Source organism: Nematolebias whitei, chromosome 9, assembly GCF_014905685.2.
Source record: "Nematolebias whitei isolate Nwh7 chromosome 9, NemWhi1, whole genome shotgun sequence".
Taxonomy (NCBI): Eukaryota; Metazoa; Chordata; class Actinopteri; order Cyprinodontiformes; family Rivulidae; genus Nematolebias; species Nematolebias whitei.
Window position 1 is genome coordinate 18369996 of NC_056506.1, and position 16356 is coordinate 18386351.

The window sequence follows — 16356 nt, forward strand, 5'->3', positions numbered from 1 at the left end:
CTCTCATACACACAAACAACAAGATAAAAACACACCAGAATAAAATATATATAATATTAATAAATAATAAAAACCTAGTATTAAAAAAGATTGATAATAATTAAACAAGCAACCCAAGAGGAGGTAAAGCAGCAACTATGTTAGGGGACAAAAGCCAGCTAGCATCTCTGGTTCCTGCCAGGATTGGCCAAATTATACAGCCTGATGGCACGAGGGACAAACGAGTTCTTTAGTCTCTCAGTAGAACACCTCAGTGAACGGAGTCTAGAGCTCAATGAACTTTGCTGGTTAGAAAAGACAGAGTACAAGGGGTGGCCCTGATTGGACATGATCGCCGTGATTTTGGAGTGCATCCTCTGCTCCACCACCTTCTCCACAGAGATTATATATTCAAAGGTGACGATTTGATGCCCACATTAAAATTAAATGACTGTAACTTAGTTGACTTCAAATGCAATAAGATTATCAATGAATGTTTGCGACAAAGGATTTCCTGATTAACAGACTCCTTCAAGAAACCTCCCAATATAAATCATATAACCATAATGACTTCTGCTCATTCTAAATTTGTCAGATGACCTAAATCTCCTAAAGTGGAGAATCATTTTAAAATAATAAGATACATCTTGTAGTCATGTTTCTTGAAATAAGATTTAAATTTGAAGTTGATTTGTGTGTCTTTTGTAAATCAGAAGATGAATCCCTCAAGCAATATTTTTTATTTTTTTCATGTCAATACAAAGTGTTTGGTCAGACATCAAAAACTGGATTAATCTCAAACTTAATATTCCTTCTTTTGATGCTGATGCCATTTTATTGTATGTGGATAACTTAAGCTCAGCTTTCTCTGATGCCATAAATATAGTTGTACTTAGCAAAGTACCACATTCTATATAGTAAGAGGATAGATAATAAGCCCTCTTTCCTGTTTTATGAACGATTTGAAGTCATACTAATCTTCATTAAGTAGATTAAAAAGCTGCAAAACTGCTAGAATCATCTCACAACAGAAACACTTGTTTTAATTGAAACAAGTTTTTCATATAATCATGCTCAGTTTTTTTTATTAAAATTTTTATATTTATTTTTTTCTCTTTCATTATTTTGTGAAATGTAGTTATGACAGCCTTCAAGAGTTTGTATTTGTATATTGTTGCATTGTTTTGTTTTGTTAAAGATCTAGAAAAAAAAACTGACGGGCTTGTCAGCAGGTAAGGGGCGTTTACCTTCGGGACAAATTGAGGTCGTCGATTGGTCAGTTGCTGACACGCCTACTGGATTGATCGACAGGTCGCGCCGTAGAGGATCTGTCTCTGTACAAAAAAAATGACGACAAAAAAGCGAGAACTGCAGCAGCCAGCGCTGGGAGTAGGCGAGGCGGCCCAAATGCTGCAGCGTTGCTCTCTGCAGCGCAGGGCTCCAAGTAAAGCAAGAGATGACCAGATATTTTGCTTTTGCCCTCACTGCTCTGGGCCCCTTGGAGATTGTGGGCCCCTGGGCACTTGCCCAGTTGCTCGTATGGTTAATCCGGCCTTGCTCCTCAGGACAGAGCTCCCAAGTCCAGCTCTCTTCAGCTTCCTGAGGAAGTAGAAACACTGGTGGGCCTTCTTGACCAGACGGGAAGTGTTGGCTTTCCAGGTGAGGTCACTGGATAAATACACCCCCAGGTACCTGTAGCAGGAGATCACCTCCACAGCTGCTCCTCTGATGTGTAGGGGATGAAGAGGATCCTTGTCCATTCTGAAATCCACCATCATCTCCTTAGTAGTCTTCCCATAGATGCAGAGATTTTCTCTGCACGACTGCACCAGGTGTTTCACCTCCTCTCTGTATTTGTACTCATCATTGTTCGCGATGCGTCCCACTACTGCTGTGTCGTCCACAAACTTAACTATATGGCAGCTGGGGTGTCTAGCCGAGCAGTCATATGTTAGCAGAGTAAATGGGGGGCTCAGTACGCAGCCCTGGGGCGAGCCAGTGCTGAGGGTAATGGAGGAGGAGACAATGTTGTGGATCCTAACAGTCTGAGGTCTGTTGATCAGGAAGACCAGAATCCAGTTCATAGAACTTATTTCAAATTAGAAACTTATTTAGTGCATCTGGTAGGGGCCAGAGGGGTCCCTTGGGCATTGTGCATCCCTGATGTTGTAGTTGGTAATACACTTGATGCCCTTCCACATGTGCCGGGGGTCATTGATTATGAATTGACCCTGAATTTTCTGGGCGTATGTGGCTTTGGCCTTTGCAATGCCTGCAGTCAGTCTTTTTTTCGCCTCTCGGAGTGCTGATGCCTCACCTGTCCTGAACGCAGCGTCCCTAGCTTTTAGCAGAGCTCTCACCTAAGCATTCAGCCATGGTTTCTGATTCTGATAACAGATTACTGTCCTGGTGGGGATGACCTCATCAACGCACTTGGAGATGAAGCCAAGAACAGAGGTGTATTCCTCCATGTCCACGTCGCCCTCATATGTAGCCGCCTCTCTGAAGATCTGCCAGTATGTGCATTGAAAACAGTCCTGAAGTACAGAGTCCACATCCCTGGGCCACACAGTGACTGTCTTATTTGTTGGCCTAATCCGTCTTATCAGCGGACAATATGCTGGTGCCAGCAGGACTGATATTTGGTCGGAGAGGCCAAGATGGGGACTAGGAAGAGCTCTACGCACCGTGAATGTTAGTGTACACACAGTCCAGAGTGTTGTCTCCTCGCGTAGGAAAAGTGACATGCTGGTAAAAACTGGGCAGTGTGTCCGTCAGTTGCATGTGGTTAAAGTCCCCCACAACCACGTAAAACATCTCTGGGTGCTCTGCAGTGAGCTAATGGCGTCATACAGCTCCTTTGATGCTTCGTTAACATTAGCACCTGGTGGGATGTAAACAATGGTGACAAAACTGCAGTGAACTCCCATGGCAGATATTACGGCCGACATTTTACAGTAATAAGTTCTATTGCCTCAGAGCAGTAGCTTTTTACCAGTCCACAGTTTGTACACTAAAGAGTGTTGATCTGGAAAGCTGAGTCCGGCATGTTGTTGTTAAGCCAGGTTTCCGTTAGGCGAAGAACAGCACAGTTCTTAGTCTCTGTGGAAACACTCATCCTCGGATGTAACAAGTCCATTTTGTTATCCAGTGAGCAAACATTGGCCAGAAAGAGAGTAGGAATTGGTGACATTTTAGCCTTTAGCTGGGCCAACGTGCCCGCTGCTTCCCCCTCTTTTGTTTCCGGGCTCATCGTTTCCTCTTGACCGTTGCTCCTTGCACTTGACTGCACCGTTCTGTTGTCCTCATGAGCCTCTGTCTGCCGAGTGCAGATTTCAGCCTCAGTGATATATTAATAACCGAACTGTCTCTGATGGCCATCAATTCGGTTGAACTGTATTTGAGCCGTGAATTTAACACTGAACTAGTGCCTAAAACGGCCTGATAGAAATTAAAATAATTAAAATGAGGCTTAATCCCGGGAGCATGAGAAGCCACTGCACTTCTGTGCGCCGCCATAACAGTACCTCAACCTTTTTAATTAGGTATTTTAAGCTACTAATAAACACAATGGATGATTATCGTATTGCTTTATGCTAGGCCATTAGTAAGGAGTGAATATTCTTTCATATTGGCTAGGGATTTTTTTTCCCTAAAAGTTAATTTAGGCTACACTATGGTATGTTTCTTAGACTGTGGCTAGGATGCGTGAGAGAAGCGGAGCGTGCTCTATTCACACAAGAAAAGCTGTTGGTCAGGCTACTTCTTGTTGTGCTATTATCTCTATAATGGTTACTGAATCAAGTGTTACTTATGTAGGTAAAACTTGATGTTTAACAACCTGTTAAAATACACCAGAATGCAGAAAATAGCATCTACTTTATTCAGAATTTTCTGGGGGAGGACCCACCCACCACCAGTGTGCCCCCCTCCCCCTCAGTCACATTAAAAATGCTTGACGCCAATGGTCACCACATTGTTCAAGCAAAGAGTCATTGTCAGAACTGGGGGGGCTAAAGCAACCCTAAAGGGCAGAGTCTAGAATCGCCCCTGATGGTAAGGTTATAATTGCATGATTTTGATAATAGGTCGTGATCTAAAGTAGGCCACTCTGAGGCATGAAACGCCAGGGCTGAAAATTAGTCCCACTCTAAACCTGCTCCCCAGGGAGGTGCTTCAGGCTTATCCGCCTGGGAGGACAACCCAGGACACACTGGAGAGACTGTGTCTCTCAGTTGGCATGGGAACACCTTGAGGTCCTCCCAGAAGAGCTGGAAGAGGAGGCTATGGAAAGGGATGTCTGGGCCTCCCTGCTCAAGCTTCTGCAACCCGACCTCAGAACAAGCGGAAGATGATGGATGGATGGTTTCCTCAAATTACTGGGGTTGTCAATTTATGGAGGGAAAGGCCACCATTGCACCTGGAGTGCATAAAACTGCTCCCTCCAGGATCCATCAGTCTGTGCTGCCATTTACCAGTCTGTCTTGCTGTCCTCATACATATCCTGTACCAGTCATACATGTCCTCCTGTACCAGTCATACATGTCCTCCTATCCTCATTTGTCTCCTGTACCAGTCTTACATGTTCTGCTGTCCTCATACATGTCTTGTACCAATCAAGTCAACTTTATTTATAAGCACATTTAAAACGGAAGCTGTTACCAAAGTGTTTAACAAAATAACAATCGATAATCTAATAGAAAAAACTACAAACAATGGTACCAAAAATATATTGAATCCATCAAAGAATAACATAGAAGCACAGAAAATAAAAAAAAATAAAAAAAAAATAAATCAAATTGCACTGTGTGAGATGCCTGAGAAAACAGATGAGTTTTTAGCAGAGATTTAAAAATGGGAATAGAAGTGGCCGGCCTAATTTTGAGAGGCAGATTGTTCCAAAATTTGGGACCCGTGACTGAAAAAGCCCTTTCTAAGCTTCAATCGTGTTTTTGGAACAGCCAAAAGCAGCTGATCGGATGATCTCGGGGCCAGAGAAGGAACATATGGTTATAATAGCTCAGAGAGATAATGGGGTGCAAGGCCATTTATGCACTTAAAGGTTACCAGGAGAATTTTAAAATTGATTCTGGTGCATACAGGGAGCCAGTGAAAGGAGGATAAAACTGGTGTGTGCTCGAACCTACGAGTTCCAGTTAAGAGCCGAGCAGCAGCATTTTGGATGAGCTGGAGACAGGAAATGGAGACCTGACTGTGACCCCAGCATAGGGGGATCAGATGCGGGGTCTGATCTGACACATCACAGGTGTCTTGCTGTCCTTACACATGTCCTTTAGCAGACTGTGTTCTGCTGTCCTCTGCTCCCTGTCATGTTTTTCTGTGGTGTGGTGCTGTCATGCCATGAAAGCTTCCTGCTGCACACAGTCACCTGTTGTCCAAGTCTAGCTTCCACAACTTTCTTGCTTTCTGTAGATCATTAAATGATTTAAATATGTTCTCACCCTCCAGGATCAGACATGAAGCCCTGCAGAAACTGTCCTTCTTCCTTCAGTCCACCAAAAATGAACCAGGCCTTGTCCCTGATGGAGGAGGAGCAACTCCTACAAAGTACAGTATTATCCCTAACCTCTCACAGTAAGAAAGGTTTTTATATTTCATGTTAACTTTGTATTTTATCTGTTTTATTTTAGTGTTGAAACATCAAGTAAGTTGAATCATTTCTTGCATGTCTTGTCTGTGGTCACGGCTTTCTGTCAGTCACTGATAATTGTAAAGGTGAAGGAGGGTCTTCACTGATCAATCCAAACAAACTCTCATGAAATGAAATGGAAAAGAACTTCAATTCTATTTTTACTTCCATCTGATCTTAGTGGCCCGGGGACGGCCAACGTCTCTAATGCCCCTTTTCCACAGTGACAGTGCGGGTCAAATATGCTCAGTTCACCACGGTTTTGAGTGCTCTCCACTAGTACTTTGTACCAGTTTTGCACCCATTTTGTCCCTTCTCAAGGGGTCCAAGTAGGGCTGGGTACCTTTCTAAAAAAATCTGTACTGGTGTCGATACCTTCACTTCGGTGTCGGTACCTGGACGGTTCTTTTTTCGGTACCAATTTTGTAAATTATATTAATTCTAACAAGAATAAAATTACATTGCACATTACAGTACATATGGTGAATTTTATTTTTTAACTTTGGTATTTCTATTCCAAGCAGTTTTCTTACATTAAAATAAACAAATAATTTCCAGTTCAAAAGAACAGTTGCAAACAACCAGTGACATGTCGGTGTCTAATGTTCACTGCTACACACTGAGGACCTTTTCACTTAACAGTTTTTCCTCAGAAACATGTCTGCTTTCTCTGGACATAAACAAGCCCGCTCCTGGCTGATGGTGTCTCCAGCAGTAGAAAATGTTCAATCGGAGACTGTAGATGATGATTGTTGCACACACAGATACCTGGTTGTCAGTTTGATAGTACTGAAATATTGTCTGTCACATTCCACCAGCAGGTCACTGGATTCACTGAGGTTAGGGTTGATGGCAGACATCTGCACCTGTCTCTTCCTGAATCTTCTCTGTGGTTCTCTGGGGTTTAGGGCTCTCATCTTCTCCCTAATTGACATGAGAACACAAAACATCAACAATAACATGGTTGTGTTGTTATTGCTCAAAAACATTATCTAGGCTGAGATAAAAGCTTAACTGATCAACAGTATCCTTTACAGCTTAATTTACCTCCACCATGCAGCTTCCACTGTAGAAAAGACTGTAAACTTTTAACACCAAAGTCTGTGATTGTCCTGTGGCCCCCACCTCACTTTTCTTTTGTCTGTCTGTCCTCACATCAGGGTCAGAGGCTCCTGAGAGGAGAAGATAAACATAAATAGTGAACATTAGATGAACTGTTTAAGCAGCTGACTGGATGGATGAGCACTTTTACAAACTAAGATTTATCTGTTACTGTCAATCTTAAGTTAGCTTCTAAGTTTAGCTAGCTACATAGATAAAATAAATGTACACACTAATATCTTAAAGTTAGCGTTACATGGATCCTAGTTTAACTCTCGGCAATGTACGTGTTAAGCTGCAGTAACATTAACAAACGTAAACTTACCAGCTGAAACACAGACACAGAGCCGTCCTCTGGAGTTCTTTGATGAAGAGTCCGGCTGTGGAATGTTGATTCTATTTAACACACACAGACTGAGTAACGCTGAGAGGAGGAGGGGGGAGGCTGCTGTCCATCTGTCTTCTTGCAGAGAAACACGGAGCAACTTTCTGCTCGTGTGTTGTCGAAGCCGTTCGACCACGTGCTGCACACGTGAACCCTGTCTGTGGGCATCACCAGCACCATAGACATGCATTATACATAGATTAGGTGTGGCAGCTCTATACAGCTCTGGGTGTAAACGCGTAGTCTGTTTGCTATATGTCTGCGTTTTACCTATTCAGAGCAAGCGAGATTGGGCTCTGCCAGTCTCCCCGGAGCTTCAGAGCCCGCTCAAAGTGTCATCTTCCCAGCTCCGGGCTCCACCAGTCACCGTGGAAGATCCTCAGTGCTGCCAGCTCGGGCTCCATTTTCTACTGCTGAGGTGTAGGCGTTTTTTGTATTTAGTGACCACCAACAAAATTCAGAGTGAGCTAGTCACCGCAGAGGATTATACGAGCTGCCAACCCATTGAAGTACGCGAGGCTGGGGCCCGGACCCCGGCCTTGCGTACTAAAAAAGGCCAGATTCTGAGCCCTGACATACGGATGGACCGGGACGGAAGGTGGAAATGTTTGTTAAAAAACATTTTATGTATTAAAAAAAGTTTTTTTAAATCCATCCATCCATTCTCTAACACTTATCCGGGGTCGGGTCGCGGGGCTGGTAGCCTAAGTAGGGAGGCCCAGACTTCCCTCTCCCCAGCCACTTGAGCCAGCTCCTCCGGGAGAATCCCGAGGCGTTCCCAGGCCAGCCGAGAAACATAGTCCCTCCAGCGTGTCCTGGATCTTCCTCTGGGTCTCTTCCCGGTGGGAAGTGCCCAGAACACCTCACCAGGGAGGCGTCCAGGAGGCATCCTAACCAGATGCCCAAGCCACCTCAACTGACTCCTCAATGTGGAAAAGCAGCGGCTCTACTGAGTCCCTCCCGGATGACCAAGCTTCTATCCAGAACCCCGGAATAGACATTGTAGGTTTCCACTGATTGAAGCCACTAGCCTGACGCTCTGAGGTGTCTTCTCTTCCTTAACACCATACATAAAAATTCTAGAGCCCTTAGTGAAGTCAAACACTTTTTACTTATTTTTGCAAAAATAAAAAGCTTGTCCAAAATAAAAACACTAGAGAGACATAGTGGGAGAGGTCAAACAACTGTGTGGCTCCACTCTGTTCCACCTGACTGCCGACAGCCTGACTAATTGTCTGACAATAAACCACACCCACCCCAATACAGGTAATCATCAAAACATCTAATTTTACACTGCTACTGGAAAATAACACAATCTCCAATAAATCTTACATTTTAATCATTTTATCTTTACTAAAATAAACTAAATATCACACTTATATCTATCATTTTAAACTAATCTCAGCGTATCACCTATAAATTCAAAACTCTATAGTTACAGTTGTTAACAATTATAAACTACATTTAGGCTCCAACATTACCGGCCCCTAATTGTTATCAAGGTACTTGAAACAATTACTCAAAAACAAAACGCACAATAAAGTAACCTATATGACTTAGAAAACATTCAGGTTATTTACTGTGCTATCACAACTTCAAAATTTCCATTAATTATCTTCTGATTCTTGCAGAAGACATAGCTTTGTTATAGGATGACAAATATCATTGGTTTTAGTCATGACTTTCACCTGATGAACAAACCCTTTTCTGTCTGGAAAAGTCTCAACAACTCTTCCAAGAGACCATGAATTTCTGGGTGCTGTCATCCACAATCAGCACCACATCACCAACACAGAAGTTTCTTCCAGGTTTGGACCATCGTTGACGTTCTTGTAGCTGAGTGAGGTATTCCTTACACCATTGTTTCCAAAAGATGTCTGCCACGTATTGAACTTGTCGCCATCTGCGATTAGTATACTCGTCTTGCTTGTTAAATACTCCAGGTGGTAACTCAGGCTTGACTTTGAGTAACCAATGTTTTGGTGTCAGTGCTTCCAAGTCGTTGAGGTCTGAAGATGCCTTGGTGATGGGCCTGCTATTCATAATTGCCTCAGCTTCACACAGCAAGATATGTAGACCCTCTTCATCAAAAACTTGTTCTTTCACAGTGATGTTGAATTTTCCTCACCCAACGGATTAATCGCTCCCAACTACCTCCGTGGTAAGATCCAATAGGTGGATTGAAATGCCACTGTACATCCTTCTGTTGCAAGCTCTTAGTAATCTTTCTGGTGTTCCATTCTGCAATAGCTTTCTTCAACTCACTGTCAAATGATCAAAGATTGGTTCCATTATCTGAGTATATCTCTTTGACTTGCCCTCTCCTGGCAAGGAATCTTCTGAATGCACTTGGACAACATCTTCCTGCAGAAAGAAAAGCTTTGCAGAGAGTGGTGAAGGCTGCACAGAAGTCTGTCGGAGTCAGTCTCCCCACCATCACAGACATCTACACCTCTAGATGCAGGAAGAGGGCCACCTGCATCATGAAGGACCCCACTCACCCAGCACACACACTTTTTGCCCCACTCCCCTCAGGAAGGAGGTTGAGGAGCATTAAGTGTAGAACCACTAGACTGAGGAACAGCTTCTACCCTGAGGCTGTTAGACTCATGAATCTCTAACTAGAATAATCACTGTGAAAAACCATATCATGTTGCTGCTGATCTGTTTCATGTTGCTGCTGATCTGTTTCAATGTTGATGTGTTCATGCGTGCACATCCGCTCACAGACTCATGTTCATGTTTGTGCTGATGTTCAATGTTTTTATGTTATGAGTGCTTAGTGTATATTTAGTTGATGCTTTTCTTAGTTCATATCTTAGATGTTATTACTGTTTTTCTTATACATTTTATTGTTGGATGTAACTGGGACCTTGTGTACATAATTTCGCTCCACCACATGTACCACATGAGGTGCGAATGACAATAAAGAATCTCTGACTCTTCCTGATGGCTCCATTAAATCCAGGGATCCAAAATGTTTGACGTAAATATGCCAGCATGTGGTTTCATCCTGCATGAACTGTAACACTGTATGTGTCTCAGCACAAGCTTAGTGACTGAGTCTTTTGGTAAGATGGCTGGTTGCTTGGATTCATCCGACCTCGCTGTTTGACATAACCTTCCTCCAACTCTCATGATTCCATTTTGGAGAACTGGATGTAACTTACAGAGTGAGCTACTCCTCTTCACCCTTTGATGTTTATCCAGCATTGCCAAATCGTCACTGAAGTATTGTTTCTGACAATGCTTCACAATTTCCATTTCTGCATCATTCAAATCTTTCCATGTTAAACTTATTCCTTTGACAGCCTTCTTGAACTGATTTTACTTTGCTTTCTCCGCTTGTTTCAACTTTTGATTTTAGTTCCTTGAGCACTCCTTTTAATTTAAGAAACCAAGCAACAGCTCGCTTGAATTTTTTCCAGGATGAGTAGTTGTTAATCAGCTGGTTCATAGAATCGTTGGGCTCCTCTGCCTCAATGACATTGGCTTCAACTCCTCTCTTCATGACTTCAAGGTCATTGATATCCAGCATTCCCGGATTTGGGTTTTTGGGCCACTCATCTTGCTTACTGCTCAGAAAACTTGGTCCTGAATGCCAGGCTTAATTCTTCAAAAATACTTTCAACAGTCTGTCCTCTAGAAACACAATCGGTCACAGTGGTACTGATCCATCTCCACTGTGACATTTGAGAATGCTCCAAAATTGCTGAGACTCTATTAGCAACAAAAGTCTTAAATCTTGTGCTTTCACTGTTCAAGTATTTAAGCACAACCATGCTATCTGTCCACAAAACAGACTCTTGGAGCTCAAGTTCTAACTCAATTTTTTTGCAACTTGTCCATCTTGACAGCAACTGTGGCTGCAGTAAGTTCCATTCTTGGTATAGTTGGAGACTTTAAAGGTGCCACTCTTGCTTTTGCCATCACCAAAATAGATGTGATTTCACCATTTGCAGAGTGGAGCAGTAAGTAGCTTGTTGTTCCATAAGCATCTTCACTCGTGTCCGAGAAATGATGCAGCTGTGCTAAAACAGGTATCCCAAACTGTTTAGCTTGACACATCTGTCAACTCCAATTTTTTAAGTTGTAAACTTGAGATCCACTTCTGACAACCTTTAACAACATTTTCTGTCAGCTCTTCATCCCAGCCATATTTTTTGTGGCGTAGATCCTGCAGGATCGTTTTGCAGGCAGCACCACTGGAGCCAGAAAACCCAGTGGGTCATAAATGGAACTGACAAGTGAAAGCAATCCTCTTGTGAGTGGTCTCTCCTTTATGTTAATTTTGAACCTGAATTGATATGATTCAGCACACCATTGAAGAAATCTAAGTAGGTCTGTACCTTCAGGGTTGACTCTGACTTGGTAGAACATAGACTTTACATTAGCCATAAATGCTACAGGTTCCTGTCGAAACCTTGAGAGCTTCAATAAGCGAGCTGATTAGATTTGGTCCCTGAAGGAGCTGCTGATTTAGTGACTTTCCTCCAAAGCTTGTTCCACAGTCAAATGTGACACACATCTTTTGTTTGATTGGATGTCTGACTCCATGATGAGGCAAATACCATGTCTTTTCCTCAATAGTTTGGTACTGAGCATTGTCAAGCTTCATGGCATAGCCTTTTTCAAGAATATCATCCATAAAAGCCACACAATCTCTATAAAACATCACATTTTTGTAAAATCTTTTTCTTAAGTTAAGTGCACATTCTGCCATAGCCCTGTTTTGTATGCACAATGATTAATTCTTCACTGGGAGACAAACATTGTAATGACCATTTACAAGTGTTGCAGACTGATTTACCATGTTGATAAACTGGCAATCATCTTTGGACATTTCCCGCCGATGTCCATGCAATATTGCAGAGTCTTGTAAGCCAACACAACCCCATAACATCCAGAGCCTTAAGGAAGTCTGGGCGAATCTCATCCACCCCTGGGGACCTGCCACCGAGGAGCTTTTTAACCACCTCTGTGACCTCAGCACCAGACATTGGAGAACCCGACCCAACGTCCCCAGGCTCCGCTTCCTCAGTGGAAGATGTGCCAGTGAGATTGAGGAGGTCATCGAAGTATTCTGCCCATGACCCACGACATCCCAAGTTGAGGTCAGCAGCACACCACCTCCACTATAGTGTTGGTGGCGTACCACTCCCCCCCCCCACCCCCCGGAGATGCTGGATGGTGAACCAGAATCGCCTCGGAAGCCATACGGAAGTGATTCACCATGGCCTCTCCGAACTCCTCCCACACCTGAGTTTTTGCCTCAGCAACCACCTGAGCCGCATGTTGCTTGGACTGCTGGTATCCATCAGCTGCTTCTGGGGTCACGCATGCCAAAAAGGCCCAATAAGACTCCTTCAGCCTGACAGCATTTCTCACCACCGGTGTCCACCACCGGGTTCGAAGGTTACTGCCGCGACAGGCACCGACAACCTTACGGCCACAGTTCGGATAGGCCGCCTCAACAATAGAGGCGTGGAACATGGCCCACTCAGACTCTGTCCCTCGCCTCCCCCGGAACGTGTTCAAAGCTCTGCCGGAGGTGGGAGTGCGCGATATAAACGGTACTCGGTAGAAACAATAAAAATTTAGCCTACAATAGAGATCTGACTTCTACTGGCTAACCGCAGTAATGCTGTCTGATGTAAAATCAGAGTTGTCAGATTTAATCATTACTTTTTTTTGTTGAAAACTGCGCAAGTGGCGTTCAAGTGTAAAATCAGAGCTTTTAGATTTAATCTTTACTTTTTTTAGTTGAAAACTGTGCGCAAGTGGTGTTGGTCTTTTCTTCGAGGGCTAAGTAGTGAAGCTACAAGCTAACTACGCCCGGCTTGCCGTAGTGTTGCCGTATTCAGACGCATGCGCAAAATGCTGTGTTACATCAAAAGTTTTTTTTTTTGTGGGTTTTTTTCCGGCGAAAGTTAAAGTAAGTGTTGGTCAGCTTTATTATATAAATTATTGGATCTCAAAAATATTTCCCTCAAATATATTTTAAAAAGAGCTACGGCCTTGAGTTCAACTTTATTCTAACCCAAAGATGTACAAATCACAAAACAAGGGCCTTAAGGGCCTTGCTCAGGGGCCCAGGTGTGGGTGTTCCACCTTTTCCACCCACATTTGGATGTTGATGGTACCGGGAGTTGAACCTGCGACTTTCCGATCACAGACCCATCTTCTAACCTCTGCGCCACCACTCCCCCTCAACTGTATTTAATCGCCACCAGGTGGTAAGGCGAGTTGGAATCTGGACCCGCCTACAGAACCGGTCATATTGGTCATAATGGAAATGCGACGTGTAACCAGCTGATCTGAGCCGAGCTGACCCAATCCGTGCTGTCGCATTAAAAAAGGGGCATTAGTGGCCCAGGGAGGTCAGTATCTCGAAGTGGCCCGGGGACAGATGGCCAAAGGTGATGGACGTTTTTCTCTGCTTGTTTTCCCATCTAGACTTGCTGTGTGCAGTGGATGAACCTCCATTTCCGTAAGTGTTTAGTATCTCTTGATCTTTTGATCATAAAACAAGTCCAGTCTTTGTGTTAGCAGGGGGCTCAGGTGTTTTCCTTTAACCCACCCACCCCAAAAAATGGACATACTGTAGTTTAACGTTTGTGTCCTGTGTTTGTTGTATCTGACAGTGAACAGGAAGTGGACTTCTCTGAGCTGGAGCTGCTTCCTCCTCCTCCTCTCTATGCTGATAACGTTGATCTCTACATGAACTGAAACAGGGGCTGCTCCTGTCACACACCGGGGGGAGATGGGGCACTGAATTTAAAATGATTTAACTCCTGTCTGGGGGGCAGGGGGTAACTGAGTTCATCTGTCTGTACACCTTTTTTATTCACTGTAAAAAATAAACAATGCACAGATGTGATTTCTGCACTTGATTAAATAAAAGTACAAGTTGTTGGTGCCTGCTTAAGGGATGATGTGGGTATCTGTAAAGATAAATGTAAATGTTTTACCTGTTGTAGATGGTTTATTAAACAAGTGATTACGGTCCAACAGGACTGATGAGCTGACAGCCAAGACCAGACATTTATGGGAACACTTCATAAATATTTGCTGCACTTTGATTTCTGCAACACAAAGTTATTTAAATGGTTGTGGTGGTGGTGATGGTATATAGCTTAAGCACAAGTAGCAGCAGTTAGCTGTAGTACTTCCTGTGCAGCCAGAGTTTAATTCCAGCAGGAATTTAAGTGCATTTCAGCTAAAATTAAATTATTTAAACCTTTACAAGGTGGTTAAGTGTTTGGCTGTGAATCTTTGTAGATTGGAGTTAAAGTATTAATCCACACAAGCCATTAGCTCATGAGTCCTGTCAGTCATAAACCGTCTCATCTGAGGCCATTCAAAAATGTTTTAAGCAGTAATTATATTGTAACTTTCAGAAGGATCCTGCTTTAAAGGAACCTGCCAAGTTTTGAACTTAACACTTGGGTGTTCTGCTTGAATATAATGCCAAATAAACATCTGAGAATAAGTCATGTTTTCTGTTTTTTATTTGGAGAATATTAGGAGTCCTTTAATTTCTGTGACATGCATGGAAGATGGCCTTAATGCTGTATTTAAGAAACATGTGCAGAATATACATTATTTGCATTCTGCAGCCCAAACCACTGGTAGTAAGATATTTAGATGGCATTAACCATGGCCTGCACATACGGCACAGAAGTACTCAGACGTGTCCACCTGTAGGGGGTGCTATAAATAAGGGCTTTGAATTTGGTCCTCCATCTTCTAAACTAAGTTGTATCAATTATTGGCTTATCTTTACAGTCCATGGGCTTTAATTTGTCGCATGGTACATGTTTTTGCTTCTTTTTTTTTTTTTTTTTTTCTAAATCATAAAATTTTCTAAATCTTCTGAATGCTTTTCAAAGGTTTGATCAGTATGAAACTCGCCATTTAAAATCTAGATACCTCAAGGACTTAGAAGTTTTCAATGACGAGTATCTATTTTTTTTTAAGTGTGCAAGATATGCCTAGGCAAATTGTTTTTGTAAGCTAGCTAAACACTTGTTTATTGGTAACTTTTAAATTAAAATACTTATTTGGAATAAACCTATACGATTGTTGCAGGACTTGGTTCTGAGGTACTGGACTAAATTTGACAAAGGCCAGCCTTTAGGGGTTCCTATAAACAAAGAATTGTCCCTCAAAAAAGCCTTCCCTTGAACTGAAATCAAAAAGGTAATTGTGCTTAAGTAAAGTGGGCGTGGCCTAACGCATCAAAGAAAAAGTTCACAAAAATCAATAGCTGAGCCTACACTGTCAGATTTTCAAAAGAAAAATAAACATAACTGCTATTAAAATTTTCCTCCATCAACCAGAAGGTGGCAGTTTTTTTGTCTCAATTCCAAAGCCTCTTCATCAAGTACTTTGTTGCCTCTTAAGTGTACTTTTTTTTTTATAGCAAATGAATTATTTTGAAAATGTACCATTATTTATGTAGATGGACATAATGTGTGACAGATCCAGAAATCTCAAAGGGCGCAGACCCAACCAACCTGAGACCTTGCAAACCAGCTAGAAACACGGCTCTGAAAAGTTATTTGGGGAAAGTGTATTTGTTCTGTTTTGTATAGGCTTCGCCCTTTAAGGCTATCACTAGTGGGTTTATCCTTCCGTTCGCAGCGCAGCACTGAAAACTTTAGTCCATGCCCACCTGCTGTATGGGCCTCACCCCCGGTCCGTATAAATTACTGAGAGACCGGGTAATCGGCTCCCATTTTTTTCTTCAGCAAGCAACCAGCACTGCTTTTACAAGAAGACTATGTCCAGCACCATCCGCCTGTGCCCGTCTTGCCAGACCGGCTACATTTTGAGTTTTGACCAGCACGACATCTGTGAAGGATGCCTGGGTCCCCGCCACGCCGACCTCCCCTCCTCCTGCTGTCCCTGTGACCATTTCCCTCCTGAGGAGAAGCAGAGACGAGCAGCCTTGTTCAAGGCTAACATCAAGGAGTGCTTTTCTGTGGCAGGGAACTGTTCGCTGGACGACGCCATCGCCTTTTTTGATGCCGAGTCAAAGAGCGAATCGGATGATTCCTCCAGAAAAGGCGATGTCAGCAGCAGCCCCGCTGCTCATTCCCACCTGGAGAGACTAGTGTTGGAACGGGGGCGGGGTGTGAGCGGATGCTCAACACCCCCCCCCCCCCCAGGCTTTTCCGCGTCTGCAAACACCGCTCCCAGCCGTCGGTGCCCTCCTCTCAGAGCTGCCCGGCATAAT

At 43.2% G+C, this 16356-nt stretch overlaps 1 protein-coding gene across 1 annotated transcript in view; it reads left to right on the forward strand.

Moving 5' to 3' along the window:
• Positions 1-7532, forward strand: part of si:ch211-188c16.1 (uncharacterized protein LOC562677 homolog) — a 34498-nt gene extending 26966 nt beyond the window's left edge. The window contains exons 7-8 of the mRNA XM_037682025.1: positions 5449-5574; positions 7394-7532. Of these exons, the coding sequence (XP_037537953.1) occupies positions 5449-5574; positions 7394-7532 (265 nt within the window). The remainder of the gene's footprint in view (positions 1-5448; positions 5575-7393) is intronic.
• Positions 7533-16356: the final 8824 nt, after the last annotated feature.